The 17,117-nt window shown below is 38.0% G+C and overlaps 1 protein-coding gene across 1 annotated transcript in view; it reads right to left on the reverse strand.

The window, feature by feature from the left end:
- Positions 1-17,117, reverse strand: part of sema6bb (sema domain, transmembrane domain (TM), and cytoplasmic domain, (semaphorin) 6Bb) — a 184,705-nt gene that overhangs the window by 93,452 nt on the left and 74,136 nt on the right. The window contains exons 2-3 of the mRNA XM_030132778.1: positions 11,300-11,430; positions 8,457-8,571 (exon numbers count right to left, since the gene is read on the reverse strand). Of these exons, the coding sequence (XP_029988638.1) occupies positions 8,457-8,571; positions 11,300-11,411 (227 nt within the window). The 5' untranslated portion in view covers positions 11,412-11,430. The remainder of the gene's footprint in view (positions 1-8,456; positions 8,572-11,299; positions 11,431-17,117) is intronic.

The following is a 17,117-nucleotide window of genomic DNA, read 5'->3' on the forward strand; positions in this document are numbered from 1 at the left end:
ATGTGTTTTTGATGAGAGCACAGGTAGAGCCATGTCCTGAATTATTCATTCCCACTTCCTGTTTTCTGTTTGAAGATTCCCACTACTACTCAACCTTGCAGGACAGCACAGCAGCTAAATGGCCAAGAAGTGCAAAATCACCCCACACTTGTCCGTGCTCCCCTCCTTAACAGGTCAGGGTTCAAGCGTTCTCCAAACATTGAGTGGACCAGAGTGTGAGGCATAATCTCATCCAGGCTGCTTCAGCGTTGTCTCAGCATTAACATAATGAATATAGCAACAGGCCTCCTAGTCAGAGTGGCTGACAGCCAAAGCCCAGCACTGTTGCCTGTGATAGAGCAGAGGAGGGGGAATTATTTACGCTGCAGCTTCTCCTCTCTCCTTCTCCTCTCTTGGCTGCTCCAGGTTGTTTAAATGATGCAAAGCCTGTGGCTTGTATGTTTTCTGTTTGTCTGGGTGTGTTTGCGCATTGTGTTTGTGAAATGAGTATGTAGTGCATGTGCTAAAAGGTTAGGATTCAGGGTGTTTGTCATAAAAAAAGGTTAAACATGTGAGATTTACAAGATTTATTTAGTTTTTATGATCCACAGCAGCCTTAAACAGCCTTTACTTATTGGCTCATAACTTACAAAGTCACCTCTTGCAAAATCCAATCACAGCACAACCAGTGGAGGATCCTATGTCTCTGCCGTCGGGCCTCATGTATATGTGTATTTAGGTGTGAAGGACATGCACGTGGTTAAGCTGTTATTTCATAAATGCGTCCGACCCCGTTTTGACCCGACTAATATAAAGTCAACACAGAACTCAATGCATTTCCTAAATTTCTTATTTGACCAGCTCATGAACTTTCTCCTCTTGGCACGTCAAACAACAGCAGACTTAAGGTCAGGACCTCTTAAGCCACAAAGTTTTCCTGCATATTTCGTTTTAGGGTTCCATCTTCTTTTGCTAGCTGGTAAGGTGGTTTAAGTAAAAGCAGTGAGCCTGTCTGAGCCTGCAAATAGACTGTGCAGAAAAAGCTGCTCCAGTGGATGTAACAGAAATGGAAAGATTTGAGCTGACCACCTAGTTACCCTGACATTTCTGCTGACTGAGGAAGAGTGCTCTGTGCCATATCTCTGAGTATGTCTCTGCCAGTCTCTAAATACGAGCCTGTGTTAGCGTGACCCACTTTTACATTACATACAAAGTCAAACAGCTGGGTTTGTAGTACCTTCACAATGGCAGTACATTCCCACACACTGTGAAGTCAATGTTTAGAAAGAAAAGGAAAAAAAGATCTTGTTCAAGCAGTATCACACTTGATAAAATAACTACAAAAAAATAAGCCAATCAAAACATGTCGATACCAGAAATGTCTACATGTGCAGCACAAAATTTGTGGTAAAAAGTCCAAACAAAGCTGCAAAAATGTGTCAGACATTGAAAACAGGCATAAAAGTCATTGTAGCAAGTGCTGTGAAGCAATTACTGTTTGTTTACATGAGCACTCTTGTCTGTTTTTCTGTTTATTATTATGGTTACGCAAACGCCACTGATTCATTTTTCATGAAACTTTGTGAGAGGGTGACGAAAAACTGTTAGAGAGCACAGACAGTAGTGTGCAATGAAGACTTTGTGGGGTTTAGTAAAGACCTAATAACTGCCAAAATGAAATGTGTAAAAATTTGAATTGTTCTGATTTCATGCCTTAAAATCAGCTGACATGTTGTCAACATCATCAATAAATGGGTTACATGTAGTATTAATATTAAAAAAACAACAAAAAAAACAACTATCAATAAAATTTGCGTACCAGAAAAACACCAACAAATTAGTATTACTTTTCTCCAGACTGTATCCTATAATGAATAAAGTCTGATTTTTGTTTACAAAAATCTGCAGTATCTTCAAGTTTTCTCCTTGAAGATACTATGATGCAGTTTTCACAGAGGTCACTGCAGTAGCTGATAGTTTACATTATAGCTGTGTTAGCTTAAGTCTGTTTTTAGAGACAAAACAAGCACAACAAAATCTCTGTTTTATGTATGGCTGGTGTTGTCAATTACTGGAAGAAAATTCTGTTTGGAATCGTCCAAACAACATCAGAACAGTCATAGTTTGGCTTTTGAAACCATGTGAGATGTTTGAATGTATTATTTTTATTGTATTGTTTTTATATGGTAGTGGTTTATTGTTCCTGCTTTTTATTGTTTTTAATTATATAGCTTTTTATGTTTTGTTTTGTTTTGTTTTTTTAATTTATTCTTGTATTTTATTCTTTTATTTGGGTTTTATTTATTCTTCTGTACAGCACTGTTTTCATTTTTGTACAGTTCTGTATCTTTTAATCTATTCTGTATTTTATTCTTTTAATTTGGTTTTAATTATTCTTCTTTACAGCACTTTGGTCCACTGCGGTTGTTTTAAAGGGCTTTCCAAATAAAGTTGGATTGGATTGGATAGTATAGTCTGAACTGATTAAAGTCATGAATGAGGAACGAACATTGTATTCCACGCAGCCACAGCAGCAAGAAACAATGAAGTTTTTCCATGTTTGTTGCTGCAGCGGTCATACTGCGGCTGCGTGGGATTCCGAAAAGGCCAGACTGGCAGTTTGGTTTTGGTTTGATATATAAACAAACAGACTGCTTGTGATGGAGTCAACTTCGAAGTTGTTCACCGTGGGGGAAGTAATTCAGGTGCATAATCACGGAAAGACTAACGGATTTGTGATACTTAGGCTATCACTCGGGTTTTACAGAAAAATTGGTGACGGATGTCATACGCAGCTTTAATGTCCTCTAGTAGAAATACTACTTATAGCCTCTTTAAGGTTTAAAGTATTACTGTCATCTGCCTTATTTTCCAGAATGAATAAAATAAACGGTAGACATTTTTTTAAGTCACTGTAAGGGAAAAAGATTTAGTTAGTTGCAACCCATCCAGATATCACTAAAACATTACTGCCAAATCCTTTAAATTAGAGCTAAGACCTCTGTCACCCTGGCTCTGGTTTTGGATTTCTTTTCTGAAAATTCACACAGAAAATAGCTGTAGTTTCAATCACAATACAATATCCACCAAAATAGTATCCTCTGGGGGTGTACATGTAGCAGTGTCAGTATATAATAAGCATACATTGTGTGATTAATGTCTGAGCTACTATATGCCCGTGGGTGTCTTCACCTGCTGCTCCTCTCTCCACATACTTATCCTTGTCTGCATGCTAAACTTTCTGTCACTCATTCTGCAGCTGAATCGTCTGGCAGCTTTCACTCCCAGCTTCCTCACATTTGTCACAAGTGAGAGTCTCCGTGTCTCTGCTGTGAGGCCCATGACCCCGCTGTGACTGCAACGTGACCCCGGCGACCTCTGAGGTCAGTGTTTGTGGTCTAATAAACTCAGCTACCTCCAACCTTGGCAGCAACACAGCACACTTTCCCTTTCCAGCACACATGTATGCACACACACACACACACAGATGGCATAAACCTCTTAAGCTTTATCACAATTGGAACAACTAGTTTAGAGCTGGCGGCATTCCTTTGGTCATCTTGTCCGTTGGTAAACACTCCGCAATTGGTTTATATTTGAGTGGATTAGCCCTTTGGATTTGACTGAGAGCTGAGGACCACGGGATCCACAGCTGCTCTTCTTGACAGCAATGAAATGGGGCTTAACACAGCAAGGCGCTTACTCCACCTGCCACCAGCCAAATACATAGTTTACTTTCATTTAGCAAGGACAGAAAGAGGACAGGAGAGGTAGCTGCTCTCAGCAGGTGCTTGGGGCAAGGATTTAGCAGTGCTTGCAGTCTGAGGAGCAGCTATGCTAATGGTGACAGGATTTGGGGATGAGTGAGGCGTCTTATCAGGCCATGCACTCTGTAGGAGCTTTTGGTAGTCATACCTGCCTCCATGCAGGTACTTATTTATACACTTTACTCAAAAACTCTCATAAAATTCCCTGCTGGGATGTCTGCAGCTCACATATTCACACAGATCTATTTTTCTATCTTTCTAGGCTGAATGTTCTCTGTCAGGAAACCACAAACGTCATTAGCTACTTATGAGAAAAATAAAAAAAAACACTGTTGAAAGTCTCTTTTTCTCCATCTCTTGTGCTGTCATGAACCCAGCTCTCCTCACTCGCTCCTCTGCCTGTCAGCATTGCATTTCAGTATCATTGAGTCGGCTGCGACATTAGGATTAGTTTACTTCTCCTATTCTGTGAAAAAAATCAACAGCTTTAAATTAAAGTGAACGCCGAGCTGCTTCATGGCTCCACATTAACTTTAAAGGAGACTTACAGACTACAGTAGCCACTTGTCTGTGGGCAGTTTTATTATCAAGATGCATGCGTGTGCTCACAGACCCTCACGGTGTAGACAGAATGGCTGGAACCATGTAACATAGTTTGATATATTTACTACCAAGTCTTGGTAGTGAGGTTAGACCAGCTGGAGGCCAGGGACCGGGTCATTTCCTGGACCACAGAGGCGTCTCTTATTGGAAACCACTTCAGGCATCCTTCAGACTGCCACTACAGCAAATAACAAGTGCCATATGTGAAAACTGACTGTTTCTGTTTTTTTTTTGTTTTTTTTTTTAAACATGTTTCAAGCTAAATTAATTTTTGGGCAGCATGGGCTGTAAATCTTGCTGTGCGTGGTTTGTGTTAGTGCAGCCTGTTTCAAGTTGGCTCCCGAATGGCTCCAGGGAGAAGCAGCTGTATCTTAACAGTGTAAACCTGATGCAGCTGAGAAAGTTATCCTTGTCTGGCCCTGCTGACCGCCAGGACGACCGGCTGCACACGATCAGCACATTCACCAGACTGATCGACATATGGGGACCATCATCATATCAGCTACAAAACACTTGTAGAGCATTTGAAGCATCACTAGCAGATTTGTTGTATAAATGTTGCCTTATGCAGATTAGAAACTAAGACATATTTCACTGGGTAATGGCAGTGTCTTTAATTGCACAGTATGGAATTTCTGTGGTTGGAATTGTAGCAGAATATACCATTAAGTAAAATGGGACTTTGCATTTGATTACAAAGCAAAAAAAAAAAGCAGAATGTTGTTTACAAATGATGTAATGTATTCATGTTTTACTCTCATTAAAACCTAATGAGAGTAAAACTTACTATAATAATAGCAAATTTATTTTTTTTTTTTTTTTTTGGATCAGTCCATTGGAAACCAGAATCCTCCTGACTGGCCATTTCTGATTTGCTTCATACTTTCAGAAAATAATACCATTAGTCCTAAAAAAAATACCATAAAATATATTTTTTTAGCTTTATGCTACCTGCCAGTTAATGTAAGTGGGTCATTAAAATTTTCATATGTACAACAGGGAAATAATTACTTAACTACACTTAATTAATTTGTGCCTTAATGAATCTAGTTCAACTTAACAATGGACCTTACTTTTACAGAAGTTTAAGACATCGTGTATATTAGAACAACTCAGTAAATGTCATGCATCCATAATGAATAGCTCAAAAGTAATGACTTACTGGACCACTTGTTTTGACGATAAAATCTCAGCAAAGCCTCAGTATCTCAAAAACTAATGAAGATTTAAGGCTGAAATCATATATGATGTTCATTAGGACTAATAGCATTATTTTATGAAGGTATGATTCAAACTGGATGTTGTCATTTTCTAAAATCAGGTGAGTTGCTGTGGATTTACTCTTATGCAAGTCACAGTAAATACCTGAAATACCTGATATCCCATGTGTTACATATCAAAATGTCTGGAACATTCTCAGTTATCAGTAAAATAAAGACTCATTTGTACTGGAACACTGTAATGAACATATTGGGGCCTGAAGCTGAAAAGTTATAATTCTGATTTTCAAAGAAGTTCAATAACTTAGGAAAACACACCTTTACTATGTGTACAGGGAAATTTGGAGATTATAGATTTATTTAGCAATTTGATTTGTTCACAGAAGTGGTATAACATATAAAAATACCCCCCCACCCCAAAATAAAAATGCCTAAAATAAAAAATAAATAAATGTTTTTGAGTGAAATAGTGTTTTTTTTTTTTTTTACTTTTTAATTATTTTATATACATAGAAAGATGTAACCAATGACGACTCAGAGAAGGGGATGCATGCTGCCTTCAGGGACTGACCAAAGGCTCTGTAAATTTCAAAACTCACTGCAGATAAAAACAAAATAACTATGTGATTTGATATACAAGTTGTTTCTATGTATATTTTTTGAGCAGATATATTAATAGTAATATGCAGCACAGGGGTTAATGTGTGACATTTACTGATGTTTAGCAGTGAAACATGTGAAAACTCCTCCACTGTTCCCTAAAAACACAGCAGTCCCCTGCTGCAGCCTGTGTTTGTTTTGTTTGTTCTGGGTTTTGCAGTTAAGGGGTCATTAAGTCTTTTACTGTGTTCACATGGAGGTGTAACATGGTAGACTGTGCAAAAAAAATAACGAAACAAAACAATCCTCATTTCTGCATGATTATATACTGATGAAAACTATTTATGGCTATTGTTTTCCAGTTGTGCAATTAGATCTTCCCAAATCCCCGTAAATCTCACAAACTAGACCTTTAAATGTTAGTAAAGGGGATATGAGGCAACCAAATGAAACAGGCCAATACTTTAAATAGTATTACAGATTTTGCCTGAGTTTTAACAGTGTTGACAACAAATGTATAATGCAAAACAGGCTTAGGTTTTTCTGTGTTTAACTGTTACACATCAGGGCTTTAAGGCCAGGCTTTAACAGTAACATAAATGACCAAACCTGACTTTGATATTTAAGGCCATTTCAGACTCATGGTTCATCTCAGAATTTTTTGGCGTACTCATGTGGATTGTGCATAAACTGTGATTGATATCCCCTTCATTTTCTGCTTAATTCAGCAGCTCCTGTTAGAGCAGGACAACTTAAACATTTATCATGTGTATTAGTTCATGTCCTCTGGGGGCCTCATATTTATTCTCATGCAACCTTAATGTGAGCAGAGGTCTAACCAGTGTGGAAAAACTTAAAACATCTGTGTCAGTGCACAGGGTCTTTAAATAATCCAGTTTTGATGGTTACCCCCCAATTTAATTTATGTGTTAAAGCATATGCGTGTAAAAGATGAATTAAAACAGAGATGTGAATACCTGAGTGACACTAAGGAGGAGCTAATGGACGAAGAATGTGAACTAGATGGTGAACTCCTTTCTGAGCATTATGTTGTTTTGATACTTCAGCCTAAGGACAGGTTTAGTTTAGGTTTATGTATTTACTGACTGCTTCTGTTACTATAGGAGCTTGTTAACAAGTTGCTTACAGTGAGCATATGTATACGTTCATTAGAAAGTTGCACTAACTTACACCAACTTGAACCTATAATTATGTTGCACCATTTCAACACTGCATTTACTTGGAAACTTAACACTTTACATATGTGGCTGTAGATTTTACCAATATATCTACATTAGACACTGACATTGTAACGTCTAATTTAATTCCCAATCAAAGTGATTTATATCACTTGGCAACAAATTCAGGAACAAGCTATACAGTGGATAATAAAGCTGAAAACGACTCTTTTCTTTACCAGGCTGTGTGTATCAGGGAGCCCGTTTACATGCGCACCAATACTCCGATCATTATCCGATTTCTGGAGTTATCAGATTATTCAAGTGATCATGTAAACAGTATAACCTGATCTGCTTTACTGATACCAGCAGTTATCTGATGATGAGAAATCGGATAAACACACCTAAATTTCTCCCCAATACTCTGATGTCTTCACACATGAATACAGGTTAATCAGATTTATTTTTGTTCTTTTGCATCTGCGCATGTGTGAACTCAATTAAAAATAGTAGAGAACAGAAGTTACGTAGTCAAATGTGAGTGGAAGACAACGGGAAGTTTAAGTCTACCATCACCATGTACGTATGTACTCCGAAAAAAATCCGATAGTGGACTGGAGCGTCTAAACCAGGGTTTTTTGATTATCGCATTTCTTAAGTGCATGTAAATGCATTAGATCTGACTTAGAATTATCTGATTACTCCCAGATATTGGACTTTTATGGTCATGTCAACAGGCTCAGTGTCACTGTATTTAACCACTAATGGCAATTTTTAACTGTCCCTCTCAACAAACCTTTCAATTCTTTATTTAACATTTATATATATTTTTTTTTAAATAAACTTAACACTTTACATATGTGGCTGTAGATTTTACCAATATATCTACATTAGACACTGACATTGTAACATCTAATTTAATTCCCAATCAAAGTGATTTATATCACTTGGCAACAAATTCAGGAACAAGCCATACAGTGGATAATAAAGCTGAAAATGACTCAGACGTAGCTTTATTTGTGCTTGTATGAGTCTGTGCTGCCTATAATGAAGATACAAAGCATAAAAATATCTATGTACTTATGGTCTTTGCGGGTGTGTGTGCGTACCTTGCTCCGATGTAGAGGGTCCGGTTGACCTGGAGGACCCTCTGAATGTGGAGAGGCTCTTGTCTCAGCCATGTTCGGTGGGGTCGGCCCAGAAAGACCGGATACCTCCTCACCACTGTTCGTGAGCGAGACACATAAAACACACATTTTACCGTCCATGACCTGAGGGTTTCATCTTTCCGTTAATTCATTTTGACACTCGTAAAAGGCTTTCAAGGTGAATTGAAAGTCTGGAAGCTGCCAACAGGTACGTCTGTTTCATAAAATGCACAAAAACACAGAGACAAAAGAGGCAATTAACCTAAGTGAAAAATGTGGAAATTATATGTGATTGAGTTTACATGTTAACTGACTGACTGGGATTTTCAAGAACTGTTTAGTCACATGTTAGATTTAGGAGTACAAATATATTTGCTGGTAGATTCAGATGATTTACAGACTCTTACATGGGTGAAATCTCAAAAACATCAAAAGGGTAAAGCAAAATGTTCAGTCTGTATTTTCCAGAGAACAGGGAACTGTACATTTACTAAAGTGAGTCTCAGAAGAGTTACATCAAAAATTAAAGCGGAGAAGGATTTTCAGCAACTGTCTGTCATGTTGTCCACCACAAAGAGCAGTGTGGAAAGAAAACAGAGGAGTGAGGCTGAAAAAAAAAGAGTTGCATATAAATCAGATGGATTATTGTTGAAAAACAGCATGGCTATCTGTCTTTGACCTTGACGGAGGCAAATGAGACAGAATTTACATCTGATACCCGTAATCCTGTCTCTGCTCTGCCATCATTGCTTCTTTATATCCCATCTTCTAGTCAGTTCAAGTGTTTTCTTTTTTCTTTATATTCACTGCCTCTGCTATTTCCTATTGTAATTTCTTTCTTTAGTATCTCCTTGCGTCTTGTCTGGGACACACTGTGATTCAGTTTGATCTCTTCTCATTCTCCATCTGTCACCCTGCACACCTCCTCAATTTGTTCTGTCCTTCAATCCAAACAAACACACACTCTCTTCAACCCAATCACTAGAATAAACCTATTCTGGATTTCTTTCTAGATAAAAATTGTGAACCATTTCTACACATTGTTTTTTCTAAGATCTTGTATTGATGATGAGTTGGACCACTGTGTAAAGTCTTCTGCAGAACATAACGACGGTTCTCAATGGGGTTCAGGTCTGGACTCTGTGATAAAAATGATATCTCATGCTCCCTGAACCACGCTTTTAGTATCTGATCCTGATTAATCCTTGTATTGGCCAATGTTTATGGACCTTTGCAAATTAATGGTAGTTTAAGAAAAGAGAAGCTACTCCCTGCATCAGTTAGGGTTAAGGAACTTGTTACAGCCAAAACATATAAATCCCCAAAATAATTGTCCAATGGAAGGATCTGAACTATTTGCATTCTTAAATCCAACCTAAACACCTAAATTTCTCCCCAGTACTCTGATGTCATCACATATGAATACAGGTTAATCTGACTGATTTTGTTCTCTTGCATCTGCGCATGTGTAAACACAATTAAAAATAGTAGAGAACAGAAGTTATGCAGTCAAATGTGAATGGAAGGAAGTTTAAGTCTACCATCACTACGTTAGTACATACTCCGAAAGACATTAGACAATGGACTGGAGCGTGTCTAAACCAGGGTTTTTCGATTATCGCATTTCTTAAGTGCATGTAAATGCGTTTGTTCTGACTACTACAATTGTCTGATTACTCCCAGATATTGGACTTTTATGGTCATGTAAACAGGCTCAGTGCCATTGTATTTAACCACTAATGGCAATTTTTAACTGTCCCTCTCAACAAACCTTTCAATTCTTTATTTAAAGTTTATAATAATTTTTTAAAAATAATTTTTATGGTTAAGTTTCTGATTTGGGACATTTGGTTTTGGTTATTAACAGATATCATGGTTTTGATTAATAGAGGGAAATTCTACACAAATGTGACAAAAAAATATTCACAATGCATTTGTTAATATTAAACCAAAACCGCCTTTTCTTACCTCAAACCATAGCTGTTATATTACCTAAACCTGTAACCCTATAGCTGTTGGGTGTGTGTCCCAGTCTCTGGTGGCTAAATCCTGTACTTTGTGAATCCATCTTCCACCCAAACCACCTCTTTCCTCTAGAGGAAAGGCAAAAAAAGCTGCGGCTGGGTTGGTGTAGACACTATAATGATATAATGATACATATATCAAAAAGACAGGTTGAGATGAAACTTATTTTTACTGCTTTTTCTATTGGTTCAGAAACATAAATATTATATGTATTGATGGTTTGCAGAAACAAACAAAGGGGACTTTTTTTTTTCTTATTGGTTTTGTTTTTGGAGTTATCCCTCCTGCTAACCACAGCCACATTGACTGCAATGTAGGAAACCACTACACTCCACCTTTTTAGTATTGATATGCAGAGAAGGATCTGAATTCAGCTGGGAAACTATCAATCAATATTATTGAACTGCAGTCAATCAAGGTCTTGTCTCTGCTGGAGACCGCCAAACTGATATGGAGTCTCAATGTCTGAGTGTGTAAAGAGCTGCGTCTCTGGAGGGTCTGATGTGTGTGTGGGAAAGTAAAGAATGTCCTCCACTCTGCTCATTCCTGAGTGTGACCCCACACCCCTTGACCTGGACACCAGTCAACACCCTCCATGTGAGACCCTGTCTGACCTCAACAGCCCACACCATGGTCCTGAGCCTCCTCAAAAACATTCCGTTCAGCTCAACACCCTGCGTGTTAGATCGCGACCCCACACCTCACACATCACGACCTGGGAGGGAGGCACGCACTGGCAGTAAGTGGCGAAAGCGGCGGGAGAAGTCAAGAGGTCATACCTTCCGTGGGGATGACGTTGAGAGGCCCCGGTTCTTCTGGGAACACCGAGCTGGCTGTTTGGAGCAGCCAACACAGCAGGAAGAAGAGGGAGGGAGGGGCCACGGTTGCCATAGCAACAGAACTGTGGAGTCTGTGGAAATAAAAAATAGACAGAAAAGCAAAAAAAGGGAGTGAGTGGTTGCTAAACGAAGCAGAAGAATAAGACGCAGACACAGACATAAACATACAACGACAGCGAAACACTCAATCACTGACTGACGAACTAACTGGCTGGCTGGTTTTCTCAACTGATGCTCTATCTTTCTATTCCCACTGCACCTCCTTCCCTTTTCCCCTGATGTGAGCTGGCGATAAACAGCCGCTATCTGAGGGATTAAGTCATCCAGTGAGGGAGAAGTGTCCAGTGAGCTCTGAAGCTGCCAGATCATTGTGGTACGACAACCACATCAAACATGGCACCACCTATGACACATCTGAAAAGCATGAGAAACAAGGAGGAAAAAGGCTCTGTATCTCATGGGAAGACAGAGGATAAGATACTGGCTGTGGATGAATGTTAAAGCTGTAGGCAAAGAGTGAGTGAAAGGCTCAATAGCACTTCAGACATCAAGCATTATACAGGATATGAAAGAGGCAGAGAGAGGGAGAGAAGTGGTGGTTTACTTAAATTAAATGCTTGCCAGCAACGCAAATCACCTCACTGACAGCCCAGCTAAACTGTCAGTATTTTTCATTGGGTGGTACTGGGATGCACAGGTCTTGGATGTGATTCATGTGGAAATATAAATGATACCTCAATGAAGTTACTCTAATGATTCATCTAAAAAAAAAAAAGACTGTTTATGGTGGGGGCTTCAAACCTCAGAGGGCTCAGCTGTTGATGCACATCTGCCCGCTGATACTTCCATTGCAAGTTTGTTGCTTTAGCCTGAGAATTTTGCAAACAGTGTGTTATTATCTCCAGCTTTGCCTCAGCTGTAATTATTATCTATCAATTTTCCCCCTGCATACAAGCCTAGCATTGTGTTTTCCTTGATACATCTCAAACATACTGTAATTTACCAAATCCTGTTCCTCCCCTTTCATCTTGTCCCCAGCTTAAAGCTCCAGCAAGTACTTTGCTTTGAAAATCATGTGGAGAGGGTCTTATCCCCCACCAGTGAAACACACAACACAAACACAAACACTCAAAAGACACTCTGACTGTTCTTTCTGTCAAGCACAATTGCAACTTCTCGGATTTGAATACTGAAGGTTGGATTTCTTTATGCAAAACTGTTGGGATTTTGCTTTGGTCACACATGCTCATGGCGTGAAGCAACGCAAAAACAAACACTTTACTGAAAGTACACCGTGGACCTGTCATGTACCAGGCCCTTTTTTTTACTGAGACAGCATTGGTGCAATAGTTTGTATATTTTATAATGTGCTTAATTTTTTTTATCTCCTTTTTATTCTTTTTTATTCTTTTTATTCTTTTTTATCTTTTTTATTTTATTTATTCTGTATGTTGTGTGCTTGTGGTTTATGGACCTGTGTCTGCAATAAAGTTTATTATTTACACTCTTTTATGTCTCATATTCTCTATGAGCTGACATTGGTCTTCAATTTTATCATGGGCTGTCATTTGTTGCTGTAAAGTGCTATATAAAAATAGTTTGATTTTGATTTGATTTGTACACAAAAAAATTGATAAAACTGTGGTGGAAAGTAGATCTGGCTTCAGGAATTTATACCAGAGTGTGTGTAGTCTTCACATTTTGACCCCAAAGGTCTTGGATGGGGTGACATTTTCGGTGCTTTGCAGAACAGCCACTTTCCTCTGCACTTAACTCGTAAAACCAAATCTCTGTGCACTTCACTTTGCATGGAGTTATTTTGTGTTGAAACAGACACCATCCCCCCTGTGTTTATAGGCAGATTTTATCTAAAATATTTATAGACTCTGTTTAATTGATAATAGGCTGTGTCTGAGACAAATCTCCTGTAATGAAATTTGTCATCTTAAACCACAAAGAATAAATCAGTGACAACAGCCACCAAAGAGTGTAAATTCTGGAATGAAAATCTTAGTGTAACAAATCAAATCGTCTGTGTGTTCTTGTGGCTTGCATCTACCCCACATACATACATGAAATATCTTAAAAATGCTTTTTATGTCAGTGTTATTGCCAGAAAATTGGCTGGTTTGGCCATATCTGCTAACACATTCTTATCTTGTAATGGTCCTTGCTGTATAATCTGGTTGTGATCTTGATTTAGCCTTAACTCATCAAATCTCGGTCTTGCATCAGTCTTGAAATACTCTGATCTTGGGCATGACATGGTCTTGGTTTAGGTCAGGGGTGTCAAAGTCATTTTAGTTCAGGGGTCACGTAGAGCCCAAATTGACCCCAAGCAGGCTGGACGAGTAAAATAATAACGTAATAATCTATAAATAATGCCCTTGACTGTTAGTTTCTTCAGTGTAATTTTTGCACTTAGGACCAGACTGGAGAGTTTGGGAGGCCGGTTTTGGCCCACAAGCCATATATTTGACACTCCTGGTTTAGGTGGTCTTGCCTACAACACTAGTGGCTTCACTGATATTGATCAGTTGTTTAAACCAGATCACCAAACCAGTCATTCTGTGTATGTCTAAGAGGGTCATCATATGTAGTCATATTATTGTTATATTATCAAATTAGTATTAAAGCTGCAGGAGCTGAAATCAGGAAGAAAAAAATACCAGAATCTGAAAAGCACACCTTCCTCCTATAACTGTCTCCTCTCAATCCAAATCATCTGACTGAATCTGATCAACAATGTGTAAATACATCTGTCAATCACATATTTAACCCTCTGTCACCCTGAAAACACCTGTGATTGGACAAAAACCTGTGTTATGGCCCAAAAAGTAGATGCAAAAGTGTCATGTTTTCTCAGATCACTTGAATTACAATATCAAGAAATGCAGCTTAACCCATAAAGACCCAAACACCCACTGGTGACCAAACTCATTTACTGATATAAAAACTTAAATAATTGTTGATCCATTAAACCTATCAATACATGTAAATACTGGTGCAAAATACAGTTTGTCATCTTTTGATGGTCATCAGCTATGACCCATTTGGATGTTCAGAGGCTCCGTAGTGAACGTGGAAACACCATCATCTTCTAAAGCATCAATTCACCAGTAAAACCCATTGAGTTGGATCAATGGCAGTGGATGTACACACTGGGTTTATGTTCAGTTAATGATAGATTTTACTGTAAAAAGTCACTTTTCCTTCATTTTCACTATTTTTGATATAATAACGCTCAACATTAATTTGAGCTTTTATGAACATCAATCATGATTGGTGAATTAAATATAGGAAAATACCTGATTTTCACGTAAGAATGCATAATACTGACCATAATATTAGAATAAATGGTGATAAATGACTTAAGAAAAGTTAAAAATACAGAAAAAATAGTTTGGGACCTGCCACAAAAAGTAGGGTCTATATGAGTTAAAGTAACACAATGCATAATAATATAACAGCCAGTTCTAAATACTAACAGTATAATATCAGTTAACCCATAAAGACCCAGTGCTAATTTTGTGGCAGTTTCCAAATTAATTGTTCTCTATATTTAAACTTTCTTAAGTGATTCCATTTTGTCATCATATCCTCTGTATTTTGCATTTTTCTGTGAAAATTAGGTATTTTCCTGTATATGATTTACTGATCAGGTAGATATTCATAAAAACTCACATTAAAGTTGTGTGTTATTATATCAGAAACAGGAAAAACTCAAGAAAAAGTGACTTTTTTTCTTGCAAAGATATGAATAACAAGTGTGTCCATCCACTGTCATTGATCCAACTCCATGGGTTTTACTGGTGAATCAATGTTGTAGAAGATAAAAGTGTTTCCATGTTCACTACGGAGCTTCTGAGTGTCCAAATGGGTCATATCTGATGACCATGAAAAGACGACAAACTGCATTTTATATCAATTATTTACATGGATTGATAAGGTTAATGGATCAACAGGTATTAAACATCTTACACCAGTAGATGGTTTTGGTTGATGGTGGATGTTTGGGTCTTTATGGGTTAAGATAACTCAGATAATACAGAATAAAGTGCAGCAGTATACTGATGTACTGCCTGTACTAATATGGAAAAGTCGTATCCAGTTTTTTCCTCTCTCTCTCTCTCTCTCTCTCTCTCTCCCTCTCTCTCTTCCCTGAAGGATACAAACAGCCATTGTGCCGGCCATCTCTTTAATGGAGTCCCAGACATAACCTTATCAGGACATATAATCTTTATGGGACATTTCTCAAATTCCTCACTCTGACATCAGAATAAAAGTGGGAGGCATGCTAATTACTCAACACCCACAAGCCAAATTACAGGAGGTGAAGGGGAAAGAGTCATCGAGAGAAGAAAAGAGGGTTATGGGGTAGAGACGGAGAGAAAGAGATGGAGCGAGAGATAAAAAAGAGACTGGGAAATGGAGAGAGAGAGAGAGAGAGAGAGAGAGAAGATGAGAAGTTGGGAAGTCAGTACTGTATATCCAATCACAGATTCTATTGTTTCTGCTATTAATAATGTATGAATAAATGTCAGGCAGTACGCATTCGATTAGTATAATTAGACACCCTGGGCTATACGATTTCATGGGACAGCAGAATAAGTAGATACACAAGTATTAAAGCATGAGTGTGTATATGTGTGTGTTAAGGGACGCGTAAGTGGTTTCCAGCCGAAGCATCTCTGTAATTATGACAAATGGCTGCAGCCGAGTTCATTCAGAAACCTCCCTGCGTGGTACAAGCTGTACAGTAGTAGTACGCTATTATTAAGGCAAGTCACATATACGTTTTACCATTTGGAGGACACTAATCCAAAATGTTCAACCCCAGGGCGCTGTAGCTTGAAACGGAAATGGCACTAGATATTAGTAGAGTCATATTGAAGTGGGTGTGCAATGAGGGCCTCAGGGATTTAAATGTAAAAAAGGAAAAAAAAAAAACAACTTTAAAACTACATTGTCAGTAGGAAATTACTGTGTCACATCTCTCACCAGGGGGACCATTGTTTTCAGTGTTGTGACAAACATATTCATGGATTGATTTTGGGAACCATCCCAACAGTGTTGTTTCGGTGCCAAGTTAATACAGATGGCAAGTGACAACACCAGAGGTTTAATATAAACGGTGGATACGCTGTGAAACTTGGAAATGTCATGCAGAGAAAATTATCAGAGCTGGTATAACACATTTTTTTACATTCAAGTAGAATTACAGACACCGCTGTATAGAAAAGAAAAACTTATTTGGTGTAGTAAAAGTAAAAATGTACAGACTTTGAAAGGTATTTAAAATGTAAAAGTAAAAATTAGCCCTTAGAAGGACACTTATATTAGCTGTATAGGAACATCGTGTTTAGTTTTTTTTTTTTTTTACATAATATTTTTCATTTCATTTGTTTATTTGTATCAAACATGTAAATAGTTACAGTCCATAGAGTAATGAGCATTAAAAAAATACTAAAAAAGGATTATAAATGTAAAAAACGACACGCATGCTCACACCCTATCTTCAATAACAGGTATAAAGATGCTGGTGCCAGTATTTAACAAGTGTAGAATCAGTATAAAAGTCAAAGCTAACAATTGTAAAAATGACAACATTTCTAGAATGACTTAAACGCAGTATGAAATTCAAAATTGCTTTCCGTAACATCTCATAATAAGAGCGAACATTATTAAAACAGAACATACCACTAGCACTACAGCTACAATAACAAACATGTACAATATGGAATGCATTGTTAAAAGC

Source organism: Sphaeramia orbicularis, chromosome 4 (assembly GCF_902148855.1).
Source record: "Sphaeramia orbicularis chromosome 4, fSphaOr1.1, whole genome shotgun sequence".
NCBI lineage: Eukaryota > Metazoa > Chordata > Actinopteri > Kurtiformes > Apogonidae > Sphaeramia > Sphaeramia orbicularis.